The sequence below is a fragment of the Vipera berus genome (genome assembly GCF_964194415.1).
Source record: "Vipera berus genome assembly, chromosome: 4".
Lineage (NCBI taxonomy): Eukaryota > Metazoa > Chordata > Lepidosauria > Squamata > Viperidae > Vipera > Vipera berus.
Genome location: NC_138206.1, coordinates 63,501,005 through 63,520,142, shown reverse-complemented (window position 1 = coordinate 63,520,142; position 19,138 = coordinate 63,501,005). Strand labels below are relative to the sequence as shown.

General features: G+C 36.7%; 1 protein-coding gene across 7 annotated transcripts in view; it reads right to left on the bottom strand.

Moving 5' to 3' along the window:
• Positions 1-19,138, bottom strand: part of DMD (dystrophin) — a 931,439-nt gene that overhangs the window by 479,372 nt on the left and 432,929 nt on the right. For all 7 annotated transcript variants that reach the window (XR_014026476.1, XM_081327957.1, XM_081327955.1 and 4 more), the window contains 8 exons: positions 12,742-12,887; positions 12,361-12,573; positions 11,857-11,970; positions 11,181-11,336; positions 9,962-10,132; positions 7,066-7,248; positions 6,016-6,150; positions 3,345-3,494 (listed from right to left, as the gene is read on the bottom strand). Coding sequence is in view for 6 of the 7 variants with exons in the window: in XM_081327957.1 (XP_081184083.1) it covers positions 3,345-3,494; positions 6,016-6,150; positions 7,066-7,248; positions 9,962-10,132; positions 11,181-11,336; positions 11,857-11,970; positions 12,361-12,573; positions 12,742-12,887 (1,268 nt within the window). In the remaining variant the exon portion in view is untranslated. The remainder of the gene's footprint in view (positions 1-3,344; positions 3,495-6,015; positions 6,151-7,065; positions 7,249-9,961; positions 10,133-11,180; positions 11,337-11,856; positions 11,971-12,360; positions 12,574-12,741; positions 12,888-19,138) is intronic.

The following is a 19,138-nucleotide window of genomic DNA, read 5'->3' as shown; positions in this document are numbered from 1 at the left end:
TTAAGCTTCAATGGAATGACATTTAATTGTACGATTATAGAACAGGGCAGGAGTAGGCAACCTTGGGAACCCTTTAAATTGGAAGCAACCTAGGGGACACTTGAAAGCTGTCTTCCACTTGTCTCTCTCTTTGATTCTAACCCAGTAATATGCCTCTTGCAAGTCCAGTTTAGAAAACACTTTTCCCTTGGCGAGGTAGGCCAGCATGTCTTTCATGAGGGGCAAGGGGTACACATTTTCCATGCACATGGCATTAAGACCTCTAAAGTCAACACAGAGATGAAGAGAACCATCTTTCTTTTCCCAGAACAATACAAGGGCTGCCACTCAGGGTCTCACTGGCTGTATGAAATTCTGGGCTAGATTCTTATCTATAAATTGTCACAGTTTGTCTAGCTGTCTGGGAGTCGTGGAGTATATTTTGGGCTTTGGGAGTTTGGCTCCGGGGATGATCTCGATAGCACAATTTGTGGACCGGTGAGGAGGGAGTTCATCTGAACCCATCTCACTGAACACCTCACTAAATCACAGTACTCCCCGGGTATGCCTTTTAACCATTCGCTATCACTGCCATTTCTCAGTCTGGCTTCCCCTTCTCACCCTGGATTTTCTCAGATGGGAGATTCCACTCTTTAGGGAATCTCAAGATCCCTTCCCGCCAATCTACCTCTAGGTTCCATCTTTTCAACCATGTCAGCCCTATAACAAGGTGCCAATCCATATAAGGTGCCACTATGAAAATTAAAGTCTTGGAATAGCTCTCCATGGTAAGACCCAGGGGTTCAGTGACAAAGCTGGTGATGGACCCATTGAGTTGGCAGAAGGTGATGAGGTTCCTCAACTTCCTCAGTCAGACCACTAGTTTTCCCATCAAGGTTGGGCTATTTAGGCACCTGGTATAGCCCAAGTCTAGTATGGTATTTAGAGCCACCTTTTCTTCCTTGCACGAGATTAACAGTTTTATGGGCATTGTGATTGGCATGATCAGCCCACTTCCAAGGGGTCACCATCATATTCATTTTTGGGTATCCCCAGTTCATCTCCCTGTGGGGTTGGAGTTCCCCCTCTTGACTTTGGGGTTAGATGGAACTCCATAACCTTCCCGGTCTTCAGGGCTGTATCCTTCCCCCAGACAGCTGGTCTACTTTCTTGGCTCGGGCTTTCATGTGGCATTCCAGAGCACGATGTCCCTCCTTGACACATTTGAAGCAGGTTGTTGAGCATGGTTGAGCCGCCAGGGGTTTGGTTACCTCCTCTTTCTTTTCTGGTGGAGATCTCTTCCAGATTTTACCTGACCAGTATGGGTTGTGATTCTGGTCAATCTCTGCTTCTTCAGCCAGGATGCACCAGTCATGCAGGCAGACCAGCGCTCCGCAGGCGATTCAGGCATTATATAAGTCATCATTGAGCCCATCCTGGAAGCAGCTCACCAAGTTGTCCTTAGGCCAATTGAAGTGACCTGCCAGGTCACCTCTTCTGTGTAATCAGCTACAGGGTGGCGACCGGTCTCACCATCTTTCTGCAGTCCTGCACCTTCTGATCATCCAGATGGTCTTCAAAACATCCCCAACATGAAGCAGTTGAAGTTCAAGAGTTTGGGGGCACTGGAGTTGTGCAGGGTCACCATCCAATGGGCTGCAGCACCTTCCAGAGCCAGGGTGACAACCCTGACTCTAGCCTCCTCACTGGGGAGGGTCATTTCAGATACTTGCATGTAGGTGAGGATGTGAGTGAGGAAAAACCCAATTGTGGGGGGTCTCTGTCAAATTTCACCCCAAGGGGAACTAATTTTGGTTCAGGTTTGGGCTGTGGGGCTCTTCCCCTGGGTGCTTGGAGGGTGCCTCCTCCTAGGAACCTGGCCTGCTGAGGGGTGTCGGGGGTGGTTGTAGCCACCCCCATGGCTGTTTCAGTGGTTGCCAACTCACTCCTGCTGCCCGTGGCTTCTTCAAGCTAGTCCTTGCCTCTCCCTCTGCATCACTTGGATTTTACCTTCAGGTCTTTTTTTAAAAAAATAAATATTTTATTAATTTTCCAATGGGCTGCAGAACCTTCCATAACCAGGGTGACAACCCTGACTCTAGCCTCCTCACTGGGGAGGGTCATTTTAGATACTTGTATGTAGGTGAGGATGTGAGTAAGGAAAAACCCAATTGTGGGGGGTCTCTGTCAAATTTCACCCCAAGGGGAACTAATTTTGGCTCAGGTTCAGGCTGTGGGGCTCTCCCCCTGGCTGCTTGGAGGGTGTCTGCTCCTAGGAACCTGGCCTGCTGAAGGGTGGCGGGGGTGGTTGTAGCCACCCCCATTGCTGTTTCAGTGGTTGCCAACTCACTCCTGCTGCCCGTGGCTTCTTCAAGCTTGTTAAAAGTAACAAATTTTAAGACATTTGTAACTATAAAAATTACACTGTAAGAATTTTTAATAGGAGCTATTGGGGAGTAGAGATAAAAATGTGATATGTAGAACATCCCTAAATAATCCTATTTTATAATCCAAAATGACTACATTATTTTAAAGTCATTTTTCATGGACCTTCATAAAACACAATACCTTGTAATATGTTTTACTGGCTAATCTGGTCACTTGTGTCATATTGGCTTGTCATATTGTTCCGAAGAAAGATTAATCATCTGCTTTGAATTCTAGTTTTTTGTTTATTGCATGTGATAATGCAAACAATTACTCCTAGGCAGGAATTAAGACTTGGACAAATCAAGTATTTGGCAGGTTACAGCCAATATGGGATGCAATAAGAGCAGTTTTTTCTACTTTATATGTATACATCTTTGAGATCTCTATTAGAAAAGCTATATACCACTTAGCTATTATATGGCATAATTTGTTGGAATGGTAAGCATTTCATTTAGCTCAAAAACAAATTAGGATTTAAAACAGCAAAATTAAATTGTCATTAATGTGGAAAACAAATATTCATTCTTCAGAATATTTATTGATGCATTTAAAGATTAATGTGCTGTTTCTTCCTTCAGTAGAATTTGGTATCTCCAAACAGAAAAGGATTGCAATATCTTTTATTTACAATGAGAGGCCAACTTCTCAATCCTTAAATTGAGAATATAGGAATAATAGACAGTCATGCAAATTTCTTAAAAAGACAGCAAACGTCACAATTTTGAATGCACATATAACATATCGAAGATAATTTCTCTAGATCATCCAGATAACTCAAACTCTATTTCTTTTATTTGTATTCACACTATTTATTATTATTTTAAAAAAAATTTATAGAATAGTATATAGGTTATAACTTTATTTTTATGTAGAGTCACCCAGCACTTATGCCTAAAACAATGTTTAAAACAAAAAAGTAAAACAGAGAAATATACCTCCTGTTGTAGCTCTTCCCACCGAATATTGAATTTTTCAAGTTTCTCATTGATTAATTCATCCAAAACTCTACCATCTGTTAAAGTTTGTGCCAATTCACGAATCTGATTGCGATTATCTTCTGGATGCTGCCTTAATGTTTCCAGAGACTAAAATATCCATAAAAGGTATTATTGAGAGATTTCATTTATATAAAAGGAAAACAAATATTTCATTTCTATTTGTCAGGCTTCTGAGGTAGAGCAAATGAGGAAATCAAAATTGCAGGAATATCATACCTCTAGGGATAACAATGGAATACCCCTAACTGTGAACCTACTCCACTAGGGTTATTGTGGACCACAATAACCCTAGATCTAGATCTGGCAGGACATCACTCACCTGTCCAGAAGCATTTTGATGGCATCTCAGCCCATATCCTAGATGATGTCTCCAAGTGGTTTCATATAGTTGTGATAAAATATGTGATAAAATATGTGATAAAATAGGACTCAGACCTAATCAATTGCCAGATCCCTCATTATCTTCTGGAAACAGCCACCCACGAAGGAGTGGAATCACCACAGTATAGTACTCCCACATTCTAATTCTGACAGGAGAATATCATGGCTGAGATACTGAAAGTTTCTAGGTGGACCAACAAGCTCCTACTCTCCTTGTGTGATGGAATGTGCACTTTTAGGAGCCATGGGAGAGAGTTTTGGCAACCCAGAGCTTTCCGGAGAGAGGCCCGGGTTAAGAGCTGGATGGGAAGAGGGAAAAGAGGTTCAGGACTGCCAAATCTTAGACTCTCTTAGGATATATCTAGAAAGTTGTAGTATTAGTTTGGCAATATTTGGTCCATTAGCCACAAGCAAATAAAGGGTTGAACTTGAGTGGATATCATCTCCGGGCTTGGGCCTTTTTTTCAATATGTTTATACTTCACTGCAAGGCCTCAAACCAGATTGAAATGAATCCAGAAAATATTTTTCATCCAAGAGAGCCTAGTGTTGGTCTGTTGAATTAAATATCAGCACAGTTTATTAAGGCAGGTAAGAAAACAGGTCTGATGTGCTTAAAGAAGAAACATTATTCATTAGAGCAAAAGTGGAGCCTTTCCTTCTTGCTCGCAATAAGGAATATAAACCAGTTAGACATAATGAAACCTTTTAAGCATTATGGAAAATACAGTAGTACTAGTTTTATAACTCTGAAAATATTTAAAAATGTGTGAGGAAATTAAGGAAAAAATGGATTAGTTTGAGAATACAAAAACATGGCAATCATGTATAGTTATTTGGATTTGTTTTAAGACTAAGCACATATAATATTACTTACTAGATCAGTAGATAATATGGCTTTGTATATTAGTCAAATAAAAATCATTGTGTATACATTCATATTTAACTGTCAAATCAATCAATCCATCCATCCAAAGGGATCGGTTCAATTTACTATAATGCATCATTTCAGCAATTCAGTTAGATTAGAGTTAATTCAATCACCTTAAAATTGCAGAGTACTAGAAGGTAACTATTTTGAAATCACCCCATTGATCTCTCTCTTTAGCCAATTTTTTTTTAAAAAATAGTTGTTTATTTTATTCATATAAAATAACCTGTTGTTATATGGACCTAAATGTAAGATATAGATTGTTAAATGGATAATACTACAGAATCAGCTTGTAAACAATAACTTTGTTGAGCATTTCAAATATTTATCTTTCCAATTACATTGTATTTTTGGTCCATGTGAAGCCAGATTTTCAAATCCTACTTTTGTTTCCAATTTCCATTGATGGTAATGATGATGACACTACAAAATTCAGAAATAAATGAGGTTTTCCACATCTTTAATAGGGGCATGACAAGTGAAATAACACTTTGTTCTTCATTTTACCAATAAAAATATTTAATTTTGTGGTTGATAACCTATTATATAAAGGTTGCTTAGCATGAAGCAGTAAGGTTGGATAAGCCAAGTGGTGGGATTCAAATATGTGAACAACTGGTTCTCTGTGTGGATGCCACTTCCAGAAGTCCTGGGCATGGGCAACAAAAAATTAGCTACCAGTTCTGCCGAAGTGGTGCGAACTGGCCGAACCCCACCACTGGATACGCCCATATCTTTTTTTTATTAGCATCTCTCTGGTTGTATGAATTAGATGGTAGTGTGACATTACAGTATTATTAAATTAGTATTTATGGTTTGTCATGCAATCGGTCAGGTGTATAAACTGGATTTGGCATTTTTGTCTACCTATTGAGTCCTTTCCAAGGACCTGGAATAGGCAGATGTGGATGTATGATGGTGTTACAGCTATCATAGCATCATGTAAGCTGTTATGAGAAAAAAAAGCCTTTTGCAATTGATTGATGGTGAATCTGTCAGTGCCAATGGTGTTCAAGTAGTGCTCCAGTTGTTTTGTGATTGAACCCAAGGTGCATATTACTATCGGTAATATCTTTGATTTCTTTTGCCACAGTCATTCTATTTCTATGTGCAGATCTTTATATTATTATCTTCTCCAGTTCTTTCTCTTTTCTTCCATTATAATTATTATTTTGTTTTTGATGTGCATTAGTTTTGATATTTTGTTCTTCATCCAGTGTTGCAACTGTCATATAGGCAGCCATATAAATCAATATAAGAAAATCAATACAAAATGCATGGATAATATTTTACTTACATTTAGTGCTACTGATACCTCTTCTGTACCTTCTTGAATGTTTTCTGTTGCCTTGATTTTGGATTCCAGTTCATTCAACCATTTGTTTTCAATATCCAAATACAACAGAAGCTCATGCCAACATGCCCATACCTCCTGATAAATTAGTTTACAAAAAATAAACAATTAAAAACAGTTTTTTAAAAAACTCTAAAAGATATTTTAGTTTTCCAAACAATGAAAAATCATGAATGTAACATTTGCACTAGTTTACCTTAGACAAATAATGTTGCAAAATCTCTTCTACAACAAAAAAGGAATCAACATTGACTGCCAATTAACAAATTCTCATAATTATGTATTTGCATGAGTTTTAAAAAGAAGTAATAGTTCTTTTACATCTCACCCATTATTTTCTATAGAGGTTGTTGGCAGTTTTGCTTATAGGCAATCCTTGCTTAATTACTCTAATTGGAACCAGCAACCCTACCACTAAGTGAAGTGGTCATTGTGGAAATCACATGACTATAATTGTACTTTCTGGCTGGAAAGAGACAAAACCTTCAGTTTTTGTTTGCCTCCTAACTAATCTTCTGCCCATTGGAATCCTCGAGTGCCTGATTATTCTCTTGTACACAATGAAAAAAGTGCAACTGGCCAGAAATCTGGGGCTGTGAGTCATGCTATGCAAACAACTTATAATACTCTCTTGAATGCTCCTCCTCTCCAAATTCTCCTATGCAAATTACGCAGACAATCTCTCCTTTGCATGACTCTATCCTACTGGTGTTATAACAGTCATAGCATCTCTATGACTATGATTCGGACACACGGTAACCACTGGACATTTATGACAAAGGCAGGGACTAAATATGAGCCAGACTTAATCAATCACCATCTTACTTCATATGTATGCATACACCTCTTTGCAGTTTAAATAATTTCCAAAAAAGGAGCTCAGGTCAAACTCTGAAGGTTTTATTAGTTCCATATTAATTTTCTCAAACTAACAAGGAGTAGGAGTAAGAAAAAGCCTAGAAACATTCTTATTTCAGTTTAGAAAGAACCAACCTCCAGTGTTTTGCATTTCCCATTTAGCCTGCTGCACAGTCGCTGGTAGTTTTTAGTTAAAACGTCAAGTTCTTTTTTCAAAGCCTCATGAGCTGCAGGTGGAGCCCTTGCTATAAAATTGTTCACAGAGTCTGTGAGAAGCTTTACTTTCACCTCTTTCTGTTGGGCCTCTTCTTTTGCTCTCTGCAAACACAGAAATGTAGAGGAAATACGCTAATAAAATATTATATAAATAAAAAGGAAACAGCCAAGATTTAAAAGAAATGCAGCCTACTCTCCTGATTTGCATGACATCAGTTGTGTTAAGAACATGTATGATAAAGTAGAAACTTTCATTTAATCAATAGCAAAAACATGAAAATCAATAAAGCATGAAGGATTTTTTTGCATAAATTTCTTTTTTCTACTAATATGGGTCTTCAAACCTTCCTGCCTTAGACTTAGGAAGTTACAGCTGATATGCTACTTTGGGAGATATGAGCAGAGCTACACAACACAGAATTGTGTTGGCAATCATTGGTTGAAAATGATGACTTTGTTCAATACTACTGCTAATAGAAATAATATGGTTAAAGAAAGCAAAGATAGTATCAATAGTAATAGGCACCTTGGATGCAATTCCAAAACATACAGAGCATTACTTGAACATTATCAGTATTGACAAAATCACCTTCAGTCAATTGCAAAAGGCAGTTTTGCATGGCATAGCTTACATCCTGCAATGATATCTTTCAAGCTACCAAAGAGCAAAATCTGCCTATCCCAGGACCTTGGATACAGTAGGTGGACCAAAATGCCAAATCCAGTCTAAATATCTGGCTGACTATGCAGCCAACCTTATACAGTTTAATATAATCCAATATAATTCCAGATACGAGGCTTTTCAAAACTATTTAAATATAAAATCACATAAAACTATTTTAAGTTGTTATTTTTTATCCCCAGACAGCTCAATGGGCTTATAAAACATAAAAATATTGATCTATCTTTTAGAATTACCTAAGCTATATGAAATAGAATGTCTGAATTTGACAAGTTCCTCTTTAATTTCTTGGCAATCAGACATACTAGATGAATGAGATTGCCTAAATCTGCTGTACTAATTTTTAATTTTACATATGTCACAGCCTTGTGTAAATGCATAATATAAAAATGCTTCTCAAATATAACAAAGAAGACTACTATTTAAAAGAAATAAGGATTTCTTTCTTTTTAGTCTATGTAACTTTTCATTTTAAGAACTATTAATTTTCACTTTTTCAAACACCTTATCAAACAAGTGCTAATTATTGAAAACAGGTTTAGTATTTCTTTAAGAAGAAGCAGTAGGTTATATAAGCTTATTAGAGCTTATATAAAGATAGCGGAGATAATGTTCAATAATGGACCACCATGGAAAATCTTTTCCTCTAATAAATCATCCTGGTCAACTGTCAAGAGGGCATCTTTCTACAAGAGTCTTATCAATATCTTCACATTGTAGTTTCTTATACACTTCTGTAAAATACATTATTTTGTACCTTAGTAGAATCGAAACCTATCATTACCTAAATAGGAACATTCTTTTCCTTATAAATACATACATGGTTTTTGAAATCCCAACTTCAGCCCATACCACTGCAAAAATTCTGCTGAGAGAGTCTACTTGAACATATAGATTGAACAAAGTAAAATTTGTTTTCATTTCTAGTAGTAATCATAATTAGATATTTTAGGACTGATGAATTGCCCTACATCTGCAGAGCAACAAACACTATTTTGAATAGCCACAAATTTCAGCAATTGAAGAATCTCTTGGATTCTGTGAGGATCTATTCTAAGACAAGGCTTTTCAACCAGTGGTATGGGTACCCCCTGTGGTACATTGGCACCTGGCAGGTGGTACGCGACCATCCTAGAAAAGTGGCAGTGGGGGAGGGGAATGAGCTGAACCAGTGGCAGCACCGCACAAGCCTGAACGAGAGATGGCTGGAGCTGCAGGGCTGTCAGGGCTCAGCAAAAGCACCAGGATCAATGCTTCTTCGGGGCTGTCAGGGCTCAGCAGAAGTGCCAGGATGAGTGCCAGGCTCCAGATGGAGCTCAGCGCTGATCCTGGCACTTCTGAGCCCAGAAGAAGTGCCGATCAGCTGGAATGTTGTAGCATCTCCAGGGTCTTGTGATTTACATTCAGATGCTTGGCAACTGATTCATATTTATGATGGTCAGAGTGTCCCAGGGTCATGTGAAGTGACCAAAACCTGCTGCAACCACCCAGCAGATGGGGGTGGGAATAAAAACCAAACACCCCCACCCCACCCCCGCTGCCAATTCTCAACAGAAATGCTGACAACAGTGAAAACCTCGGACAGGAGGAAGAGCGCCGCCGGGCCGGTAGGCAGATGTCTTGCTCAGCTGTGGCTTGGGGGCCACTTTTTTCAGTGCCATTGTAACTTCGAACAGTCACTAAGCAAATTGTTGTAAGTCGAGGACTACCTGTACTTCATCACTTTTTTCGGTTTTTGGGGGGGGTCATCAAGTTTTTGACACCTTGCTAGGCAACTGGTGGTACTCAGATGTTGCCATATCCTAAAAGTGGTACAATGGGTGAAAAGGTTGAAAAGCCCTGTTCTAAGAGATCTTCAAACACTTATAGATACATTGTTTGATACGAACTTGCTCCAGATATTTATGACAAAATACGAACCTGGCTGCACTTTGGGAAAAACTGAAGAAAATAGCAGTCTGGGAATTCTTATACGATAAGAAGAAAGAATGGAAGGGAGGGGAATTTTGTTTGCATTTAATAGGAAAAGCACTTGCAATTTTTTTTTTTTAAATTACAAATAATGTATAATGTATAATGGTAACTTAAAAGTAGAATTGGAGACAAATCAAACAATTCAGTTTGACATACTACCTTTAGTTCTTCAACAGCTTTCTGCAGTTCATCTGGTGTTTTGTATTCAAAATCCCTCTGCAGATATTCATCTTCTGCTTGTGTAATCCACTCATGCATTTCTGACAAATCCTTTCGTAGACTTACAGTCTTATCCAAACTATTCTTCAATGCTGCTTTCTTAGCATAGGCCTTACATTAATAATAATAATAAAGAGTTATTTTTCCTCTCAAAAAAGAGATAAAACTCTACTTTGGAACCCAAAGAGTAAGAGTCTCACAGTTAAAATAAAATTAAAAATCCTGGAATGTTTGGAACATATTTATATTTCAAATATTGCCATACGTATGCATAAGCACTGACAAGTTTCTGGAAGAAAAATGCATACAATAGTAACAAGTTACTTTATTACACAAAAAAAATAGAAACTCTTTTTCTACTAGTCTACCTCTACTGTCTACTTAGTAGTAAAAGGAATGGAAAATTCAAGAATCCATGTTCTGCATTCATTTCCTATTTTGTTTGAGGATATCATTTCTATGTATTTAGAAATGATGCCACAAAAATGACAGGTGAATACAGTCACATTTTGGGAGAAGTATGAATTGTTTACTTTCATAAAGTACAACATATAGTACACATTATTTCTCCAGTTTGTAATTCCTAATTAAACAATATTAAAATATCCAAAAGTTTACTATCAAATTTTATGCTGTAGCATTCTGTTTTTCCAGATTAATCTTGTTCTCATTTACTGTTACTGTCCTGAAAAAAATAAAGCTTTTCTCAGAGATATGCTTTTAACATACATAAAAAACTAATATGCTATAATTTGGAGCTCTAAGTTATTTAAACCAAAATTTTAGTTTGGGATGTATAACTGAATTGTAATGGCACATACATCATTTTTCTATGCTTATTACATTAACATATTTTGAGCTGTGAAAGCCAAAGAAGATACAAAATTTAATTATATCTTGTTATATATTATTATTATTTAAAATGTTTTGTGTATATCAGTATTCTCCAACCTCTGGTCTTTCAAATGTGTGGTACTCTGGAAAAATTATTTAATTATTTGCTTATCACATTTATCGATTTAGCATGCATTTATACAGAATAGAGTTTTTAAAGGTTTATTATTCTGAATGATATATTCTGACTCTACTTTTCATATTTGTGTACCAAGTAGAGAAAATTATATTAAATTAATGCTACATGTCCTAACAGATAGGATACCTGTTGGCAAATATTATCCCACTGAGTATTCAGTTCTTTAAGATCATTCTGTAATTTCAAAGAAAATTCTGGCTCTGCTTCCTTCTTCATTTTTTGTCCAATCTCATTAACACTATTTAAATTGGGCTGGATTGTCTGGATGTCATTCACCAAAGCCTGATAACAAGGAAAATATATCAGTGTATATCTCTAGGATGTCATGATATGTGACATGAATCAATAAATAAAACATAAAATGTTATGCCATATTGAATAATTATATAAACAGAAATGTAGTATATAAATTTAATGAGGAGGTTGAAAATGGATATATTAATACATATTTATTCTGAATTGTCCACACAAACTGGCAATTTTAAGTACAATTTCACTACAATTCCACTCCATAGAAATATTCAATTTTATGGTTTGTAAATGCAATTTTAACCATATTCCTTGAAAAAGAAAATGAAATGAAAAAAATACTGGCTAAGACCATTTAAAATAATGATAAAAATGAAAAAAATGTCTACAATAATACAATAGAAGCCATAGCTGCACAGATACTTCACACACTTTTCTTAAATAGATATATAAACCCACATATACAAAATGAAAATAACTGTATTTGTACAACAGTTATGCATATGACATTTATATTTATATCCATGAAATAGACCATAGGATGGTAACTTACTGTACACTGTTCTAACTGTTTCTCTAGCGATTCTGAATCTCCAAGGACTGGCCAGTCTTCATTTAGAAAGATATCCACTTCCGCCATCCATTTTTTCAAGGTTTTTGTGTCATTCTGATTTTGAAAAGAGAGTATTACACTGCATGAAAGTATGTCACTGTGACTAAATCAGGGGCAAATCTCATCAATCTATCAAGACAAAATCTTTAAAACTAAGAAATATATAAATAAATATATTCATCATGTTTACAAGTGCCCTTGTATCAAGAAATAAATTCCTCTAGTTTTTAAAATAAACTTCAGTGTGTCTATGAAAATAAAAAAAATACCCACTTGTAATATATTGTAGCATTGCAGCATTCAATAGCATTTTTAATAAACTTGCTTGTTTGCCATTCTACAAATTAAGCAAATAAAAACAAGAAAGTATTCATTGTGCCCCAGACTGAAGTCTCATGTCAATATTATCTAAAATTTAGTCCACAAAAAACAATTTCAACCAACCTGGAATTGCTTCAACTTTGTTATCTGTTCCTCAAGTTTGTGACAATTTTCCACCAGCTGAGTCGATAACTTCTTCCAACGACTAAGGATTACCTCAATTTCTGACCGGTACTTCTGACTGACCCCTGCAGGAGCTCTCCTAGACATCTCTTCCACAGTTGTGCTTAAATAATTGATTCCATTTTGCTGTTCTTGCAGAGAACTTTGTAAGGCCTGTGATATGTGAAATTATCAGTTTCTAGCTTCTGTCAAGTCAGGCTGAGAATGATCTCACAGGATCTAGCACTCAAGAGTGTATGTTTGAAATAACATTTATAAATAACTCACTGCTTTTACATTAACTCTCAGTGTTGATATGCAAGACAGTATTTCTCTGTTTACCTTTAGCTCCTTGAGCCTTTTCTCCATGGTTTCTAAATCTGTGACAGGAACTTGTGGAATGGAGAGCTTTGTTTCGGATTGTTGTATCCACAAGAGAATTGTGTTCATAATTTCTTTATACCGTACAGGTGGCAAAATATCAAAAGCTGCACAAGAGGTGAGAAAAGCAAAGAGAAAAGCTTTCTTTAATTCAGCAATTCTGTTTTACTGTGAATAAAAACAAATTAACACTCCTCTTTTAAGATATGTATATGAACTATAGCTCTCTAATAATCTCCTCCAAAAAGAGAAGGAAAGCAGTTAATTTTTAACCAATTCCACTCAGCAGAGTAAATTAAGCCTAAGGTAATTCAGGCCCAATCTGTCTCCTTTTTCTTCTTATTATGCACTTTTCCAATTATACATTTGCAGTTTATTTAATGTGCTGGTTCTTACCTATAAAGACTGAGAGTTGGTTACCTAAGTGTCATTATCTTACTGCTGATAACATTATGCTTGTTATTAAATTTCAGTCTTTCTGACATTTAATTTCAAGAGGAAAGAAGAAATAATCTCCCACCCAGTTTCTGCTAGCTTGAGGAATACCTCTATAAAGAGAGCCTGCTTTGCCCAAGCTCTAAGGTAAAGGTAAAGGTTCCCCCGCACATGCATGCTAGTCGTTTCCGACTCTAGGGGCCGGTGCTCATCTCCGTTTCAAAGCCGAAGAGCCAGCGCTTGTCAGAGGACGTCTCTGTGGTCATGTGGCTGGCATGACTAGACGCCAAAGGCGCACGGAACACTGTTACCTTCCCACCGTAGTGGTCCCTATTTTTCTACTTGCATTTTTACATGCTTTCGAACTGCTAGGTTGGCAGAAGCTGGGACGAGTAACAGGCGCTCACTCTGTTATGCGGCACTCAGGATTCGACATAGTTAAAAATATTAGAAAAACTTTAGCACTGGGATAGACATTGGTTTCATGCAAGACATTTCTTATATTTTCCATCTATTTTATTACGATTTTTCTAATTTAAGTTGTTTCCGTCCTGTTTCATTTTTTTCCTCTATAGTTTAACTTTCATGTTAATTTTTGGGTTTATTTATTTGTGAAAATAAAATGTGATTAAATCTACTACATAGATTAAACAAGGATTACTGTAGTTGAAGTTCTTAATATTTCTTTCTTTCCCTGACAGATGAAACTTCAAAGTTTAATTCCTTAAAATAGTCCTCCATGTATAAGAATTGCATTGATATAAATGGATGGCTAGATATGGCTTTTCTCTACCATCAGTTTTACATCTGATACAAACAGACGCTTTATCATGTCATTACTAGCACATTTATTGCAATAATTTGTTAGGATAAACAACTGAAAGCTTATGGAATTTTTATGAAATACTGTTCTTGCTGAGACAGAAAAGGCAAATATTAAAGTCCTGACTCAATGGAATTTTAACATCTATATAACTTTGATTATTTAATGGAAAGTATGCTCCAAATTCTTAATCTGAGGATCATGGACCCTTTGGAGTTCCATCAATAGAATTCAGTGGATCTGTGGACTTGGTGGAGGAACTTTTTTTCCACTAATCTCTAATTGAAATGTAGCTTTTTATTCACTTAACACTGATATTGAACATGGGATAAGTAATTAACTTTAATATATCTCACTGTCTAAAATTATAGGGATTAATAAAGAAGCACATATATTACTCTATTTCAGTACATATTTAATATTTTTATACTTTTATTTCAGCATAATTGGATTTTTTGTAATAAAAATTACTATATATGCAGTTTATCTTATATATATATATAAATGCATTTTTTAAAAAAATGAAAAAAGATTAAGCATGCACAGGCTATATGGAACCCTATTTTTCATTATTCTTAATGGAAAATAGTGCTATAATGGATAATTATATTTTTAAAAAATAAGGGACACAGGATTCTCTTACTAATAAGTAACCTTATCTTCTAAAAACAAAAATACTGTTTCCTTCTGGCATATAGGCATTCTTAGAGTAAGCCAATTTAGGAAATATGTTTCTAGCAGCAATTTGAAAATATGTATTGATTGGAAGGGCTTAGAGAAGACCCTTGTTACAAGAAAGGTGCATAGGAGTATATGAAACAAGGCATCATGTCAAATAACTTGATTCTAAGATATTTAGGAATTTAAAGGTTAAAAAAAATCAGCACTTTGAACTGGGTTAGAATGGACTGGCAGTATAAATGGTGAAATACTGACATAATATGTTCATATTTGCCATTCCAGAGAACAGTCAAACCATTCTAATTTGAATTAATTGAGGTTCCAAACCAATTTCAGTCCCATATAGAACACACTGCAGTAACATTCCCAACTGGGAAACTGCCACAGTATGAATAATTGCTGTGAGGCTGTTTCTGTCCAGGTAAATCACAGTTGGTAAATCTATTGAAATTTATAAAAAGTACTCCATCCTCCTGAAACCACCTGAGACAAAGGATAGATCTAGAAAGACCCCCAAACTGTGAACCTTATCTTTTAAGGCAAGGGAAGGCACTTTCAGAGCAGGCAGGCCATCACTCCGTTGCACAGATGCACCACCCACAGATTGTATATCTGTCTTGTTTGGACTGAGTCTTAGATTATTGGCCCTTATCCAGTGCATTACTCTGCCAAGCCTGGTTCAAAACTCCAAATACATATTGGATGAAAAGTAGTTAGGCATCATTCACATATTGATGACAATTCCACCCAGATCTACCTAGATATTCTCTCCAAGAAGTTTCATATCAATATTAAAAAGCATATGGGATAAATTAGGATTCCAGTCTAATCAAGTGCCAATCCAGCAATCTCAGGAAATAGCTTTCCAAGGAGAAGTGAAACCATCATAGTACAGTGCTCTGACAGACTCTTCAAGAAACTATCATAGTTGATGATACTGAAATCCACAAAGAGGTACAGGGAGATGAATAGGGTAACACTGTTCTCCCACCTCAGCATGGTTCTTTCCAGGTCTTAAACAAGACTGATATGGATGTAGAAAATCTGTTTTGTCCGAGAGAGCCTGGAGTTGATCAGCTAGCACCCAGTCAAGCACCAGGTCTAGAAATGTGTACAATATTGTACACAAGCCTATCATTGTTTTATCACCTGGGTTCAGGTCTTGTTCTTCAGGAGTAGCCTGATCATTGTGTCTTTTAAACAGAACAAAATTTTCTGTCTCTTTTAGGCATTCACCACCTTCTGGACCCAGTCCCTTCAACAGTACTAACCTATTAACTTTATGATCAGCTTCCTACATTATATTAGATGTTAAATTGTTAATATTAGATGTTCCTGCTTTGAGGTTAATTATATAGTTGTAATAGGGAAGTACCTAAATGGATCATCTCTAAAATCAGATAGTAACAGTACTAACAGTTTACATATATGGATTGGACAATAAGAAGTGTAATGACCAGGATCATTCTATAAATTATTTAATTTACAACGAAGTGATATAACTAATTTTGCCAAGTGCCATATAATTAGCTTACAGAGCATGGTTAATAGATTGTATGTGAGGTATATTTATTTTTAAGTAGTGACTAGAAGATAAAATTACCTTGCATTTGGGACAGATTAACTACATTCTAGTGGTTAGTATTATATTGGTAGAAAAACATGACAGAATTGCTCCTCTATGTTGTGACGTATGTATTTGCTAAATTAAAATCAGAATTTGTACAATTCCCACAAGAAAGTTATGTGTCAAGTACAAGCAATCTCTATTGAAGAGCAATGGTTGCTACTGACATGGTAGTTATATGACAATATAACCATGCAGATTAGATGTCAGAATCAAGGCTGCCTCTCTCTCAAATCCCTATTTCAAAAGGATTCTAAAAAGCAAAATGTAAGGGATCCTTGGTGCTCTCTGAGCTTGCTTGTTTTCTTGCAGATGTTTCATTACCAAACTAAGCACTGCTAGTAAGGAGTGCAGTTTGCTGTCTCTTTATATTCTATTCAGTTTTTATTCTATAAACTGACAGCAAACTAGTACTGATGATGTTACCAAGTTTGAGTAATGAAACATCTGCAAGAAAACAAGCAAGCTCAGAGAGCACAAAGGACACCTCATTTCAACCCTGAACTGCAAATATTCTCCCTTATTAAAAACAAAATAGATTCTGCTCCTATTTTGTTTAATAATACCTATACTAATGTAAATATGAAAAGACGATCCCCTAAATTGATTTAGCATATTATTAGGTATCTCCATTTAAGAGGACAATCTAGCAGTTCTGTCAACAATCCCCTTTGCCTATTGTTCTTCAAAGTAGAGTTATAATTAATATACAAAAAAAAATAATTAAAACCAACTAATTAAAATTAATTACAAAAAGCTAGCCATTTTTCATGAGATCTCCAATTCCCAGAATAAATGGTTAATAATTAGCATGTGGCTCAGTGGGTTAGGACGCTGAGCTTGTCGATCAGAAGGTCGGCAGTTTGGCGGGTCGAATCCCGAGTGCCGCGTAACAGAGTGAGCGCCTGTTACTCGTCCCAGCTTCTGCCAACCTAGCAGTTCGAAAGCACGTAAAAATGCAAGTAGAAAAATAGGGACCACTACGGTGGGAAGGTAACTGCGTTCCGTGCGCCTTTGGCGTCTAGTCATGCCGGCCACATGACCACGGAGACGTCCTCGGACAAGCGCTGGCTCTTCGGCTTTGAAATGGAGATGAGCACCGGCCCCTAGAGTCGGAAACGACTAGCATGCATGTGCGGGGGAACCTTTACCTTTACCTTTAGCTAAATTATTTAAATGTATAGTGACTGTCAGAACCCATATTCAAAGGGGGCTCTGTCTACCTTTAATTCTAACTCTAATCTTTTTACTCTTCTGGCTTCTGCCATGCTCCTGCAGGCTGTTTCTTTGTTTTCCTCTATTGCTACACTGTAACATTTTTGTTGTCTCCACATACATGCTCTTCAAACTATCTTCCCCCTTGAAGAGAAAGGAATGTGCCTCCAGCAACTGGTTTATCTCCGCTTTTGGAAGGGAAGGTGCAAAGACCCAACAAAACATCGCTGCAACCCTGAGACAGCCTGGCGTTATCAGTTCTTTCCCATAACAGACTTAACACCTGGGGATTGGCCCATTTGAATTGTCCGGATGAACTATTGGGGTGGGGTTTGCTTGGGACACTTTTAACCTATTGATCTGAGTGGGAACCCCTCAGATCCTGTCTATTATGCCTGCTATCAGCTTCTTCTAATAAAAGTTCCTTTTGGAAGAAACTGCTTCCACGAGTTCTACTTTCTTAGGATGAGGTTTTGAAGTGGGCCCTGAAAGGGACTCTCTTCTACACTTCTAGTACTTTAATTATGCAACAAGAATCAGTATTTCCTGGCCCTCCCACCCCTTGGACAATGAGGAGATTTTAAGGTTTTGAAAGCAAAAGCCACCAGCCAATGATTATACAGGTCACAGATTTATGTTTATAAGAATGCTTGACCTGTAATATAAAGGAAAAAGTCTTGAAGACTAGTGCCAGCATCTCAATTTTTTTTAAAAAAAGCAGTTTTAAAAAGCCACCTCCGTCATGGAAAGATAAAAAGCATTGTTTGTAAGCAAGCATATCACATATATCCTCTAAGAGAAATGGGGAAAAACAGATATCTGAGAAATGAAGTAGCTGGCCAAACAAATAAACAAATAAGTGGGAATTAATTAGCATTGAGAATAGTGAGATTTTGTACAGCAGTGCTCTTTATAAAAGCTATGAAAAGATAACAGCTTCCTGTTCTTTTAGATTGGTGCTTGTCCAGCTCTAGTCATGAGAGAGGTGAGAATGCATAAGAATATGTGTGAGTGTGCAGGCACTGATCTTATTAAACCAATACAGCTTCATTGTTGTTAGAACTCAGGGTTTTCATTCCCTGTTGCAAGATCTTATCTTTTAATTGGAACTCTAGGTGAAAATCAGGGAGAGTTATCTTACTGAATGGTTTGTGCATAAATTCTCTCCATTACCAAAGACCTGCATTTAATTATCTCAAATGCCCTCCTCAGCCTTTTGCTGAGCTGAAAAGTGTCTGCCTCTCCAGAAGCATAAGGAGGAATAATAGAATATGATTGGCATATATAAAAATGAATACAGGTAGTCCTTGACTTATGACCATAATTGAACCCAAAATTTCTGTTGCTAACTGAGACATTTATTAAGTGTGTTTTGCCGCATTTTATGAGCTTTCTAGCCAACGTTGTTAACTGAATCATTGCAGTTGTTAAGTTAATGTGGCTTCCCCATTCACTTTGCTTGTCATAAGGTTAAAAAAGGTGATCACATGGCCCCAGGACACTACAACTGTCATAAATATGAGTCAATTGCCAAGCAAATGTATTTTGATCACGTGACCATGGGGATGCTGCAATGG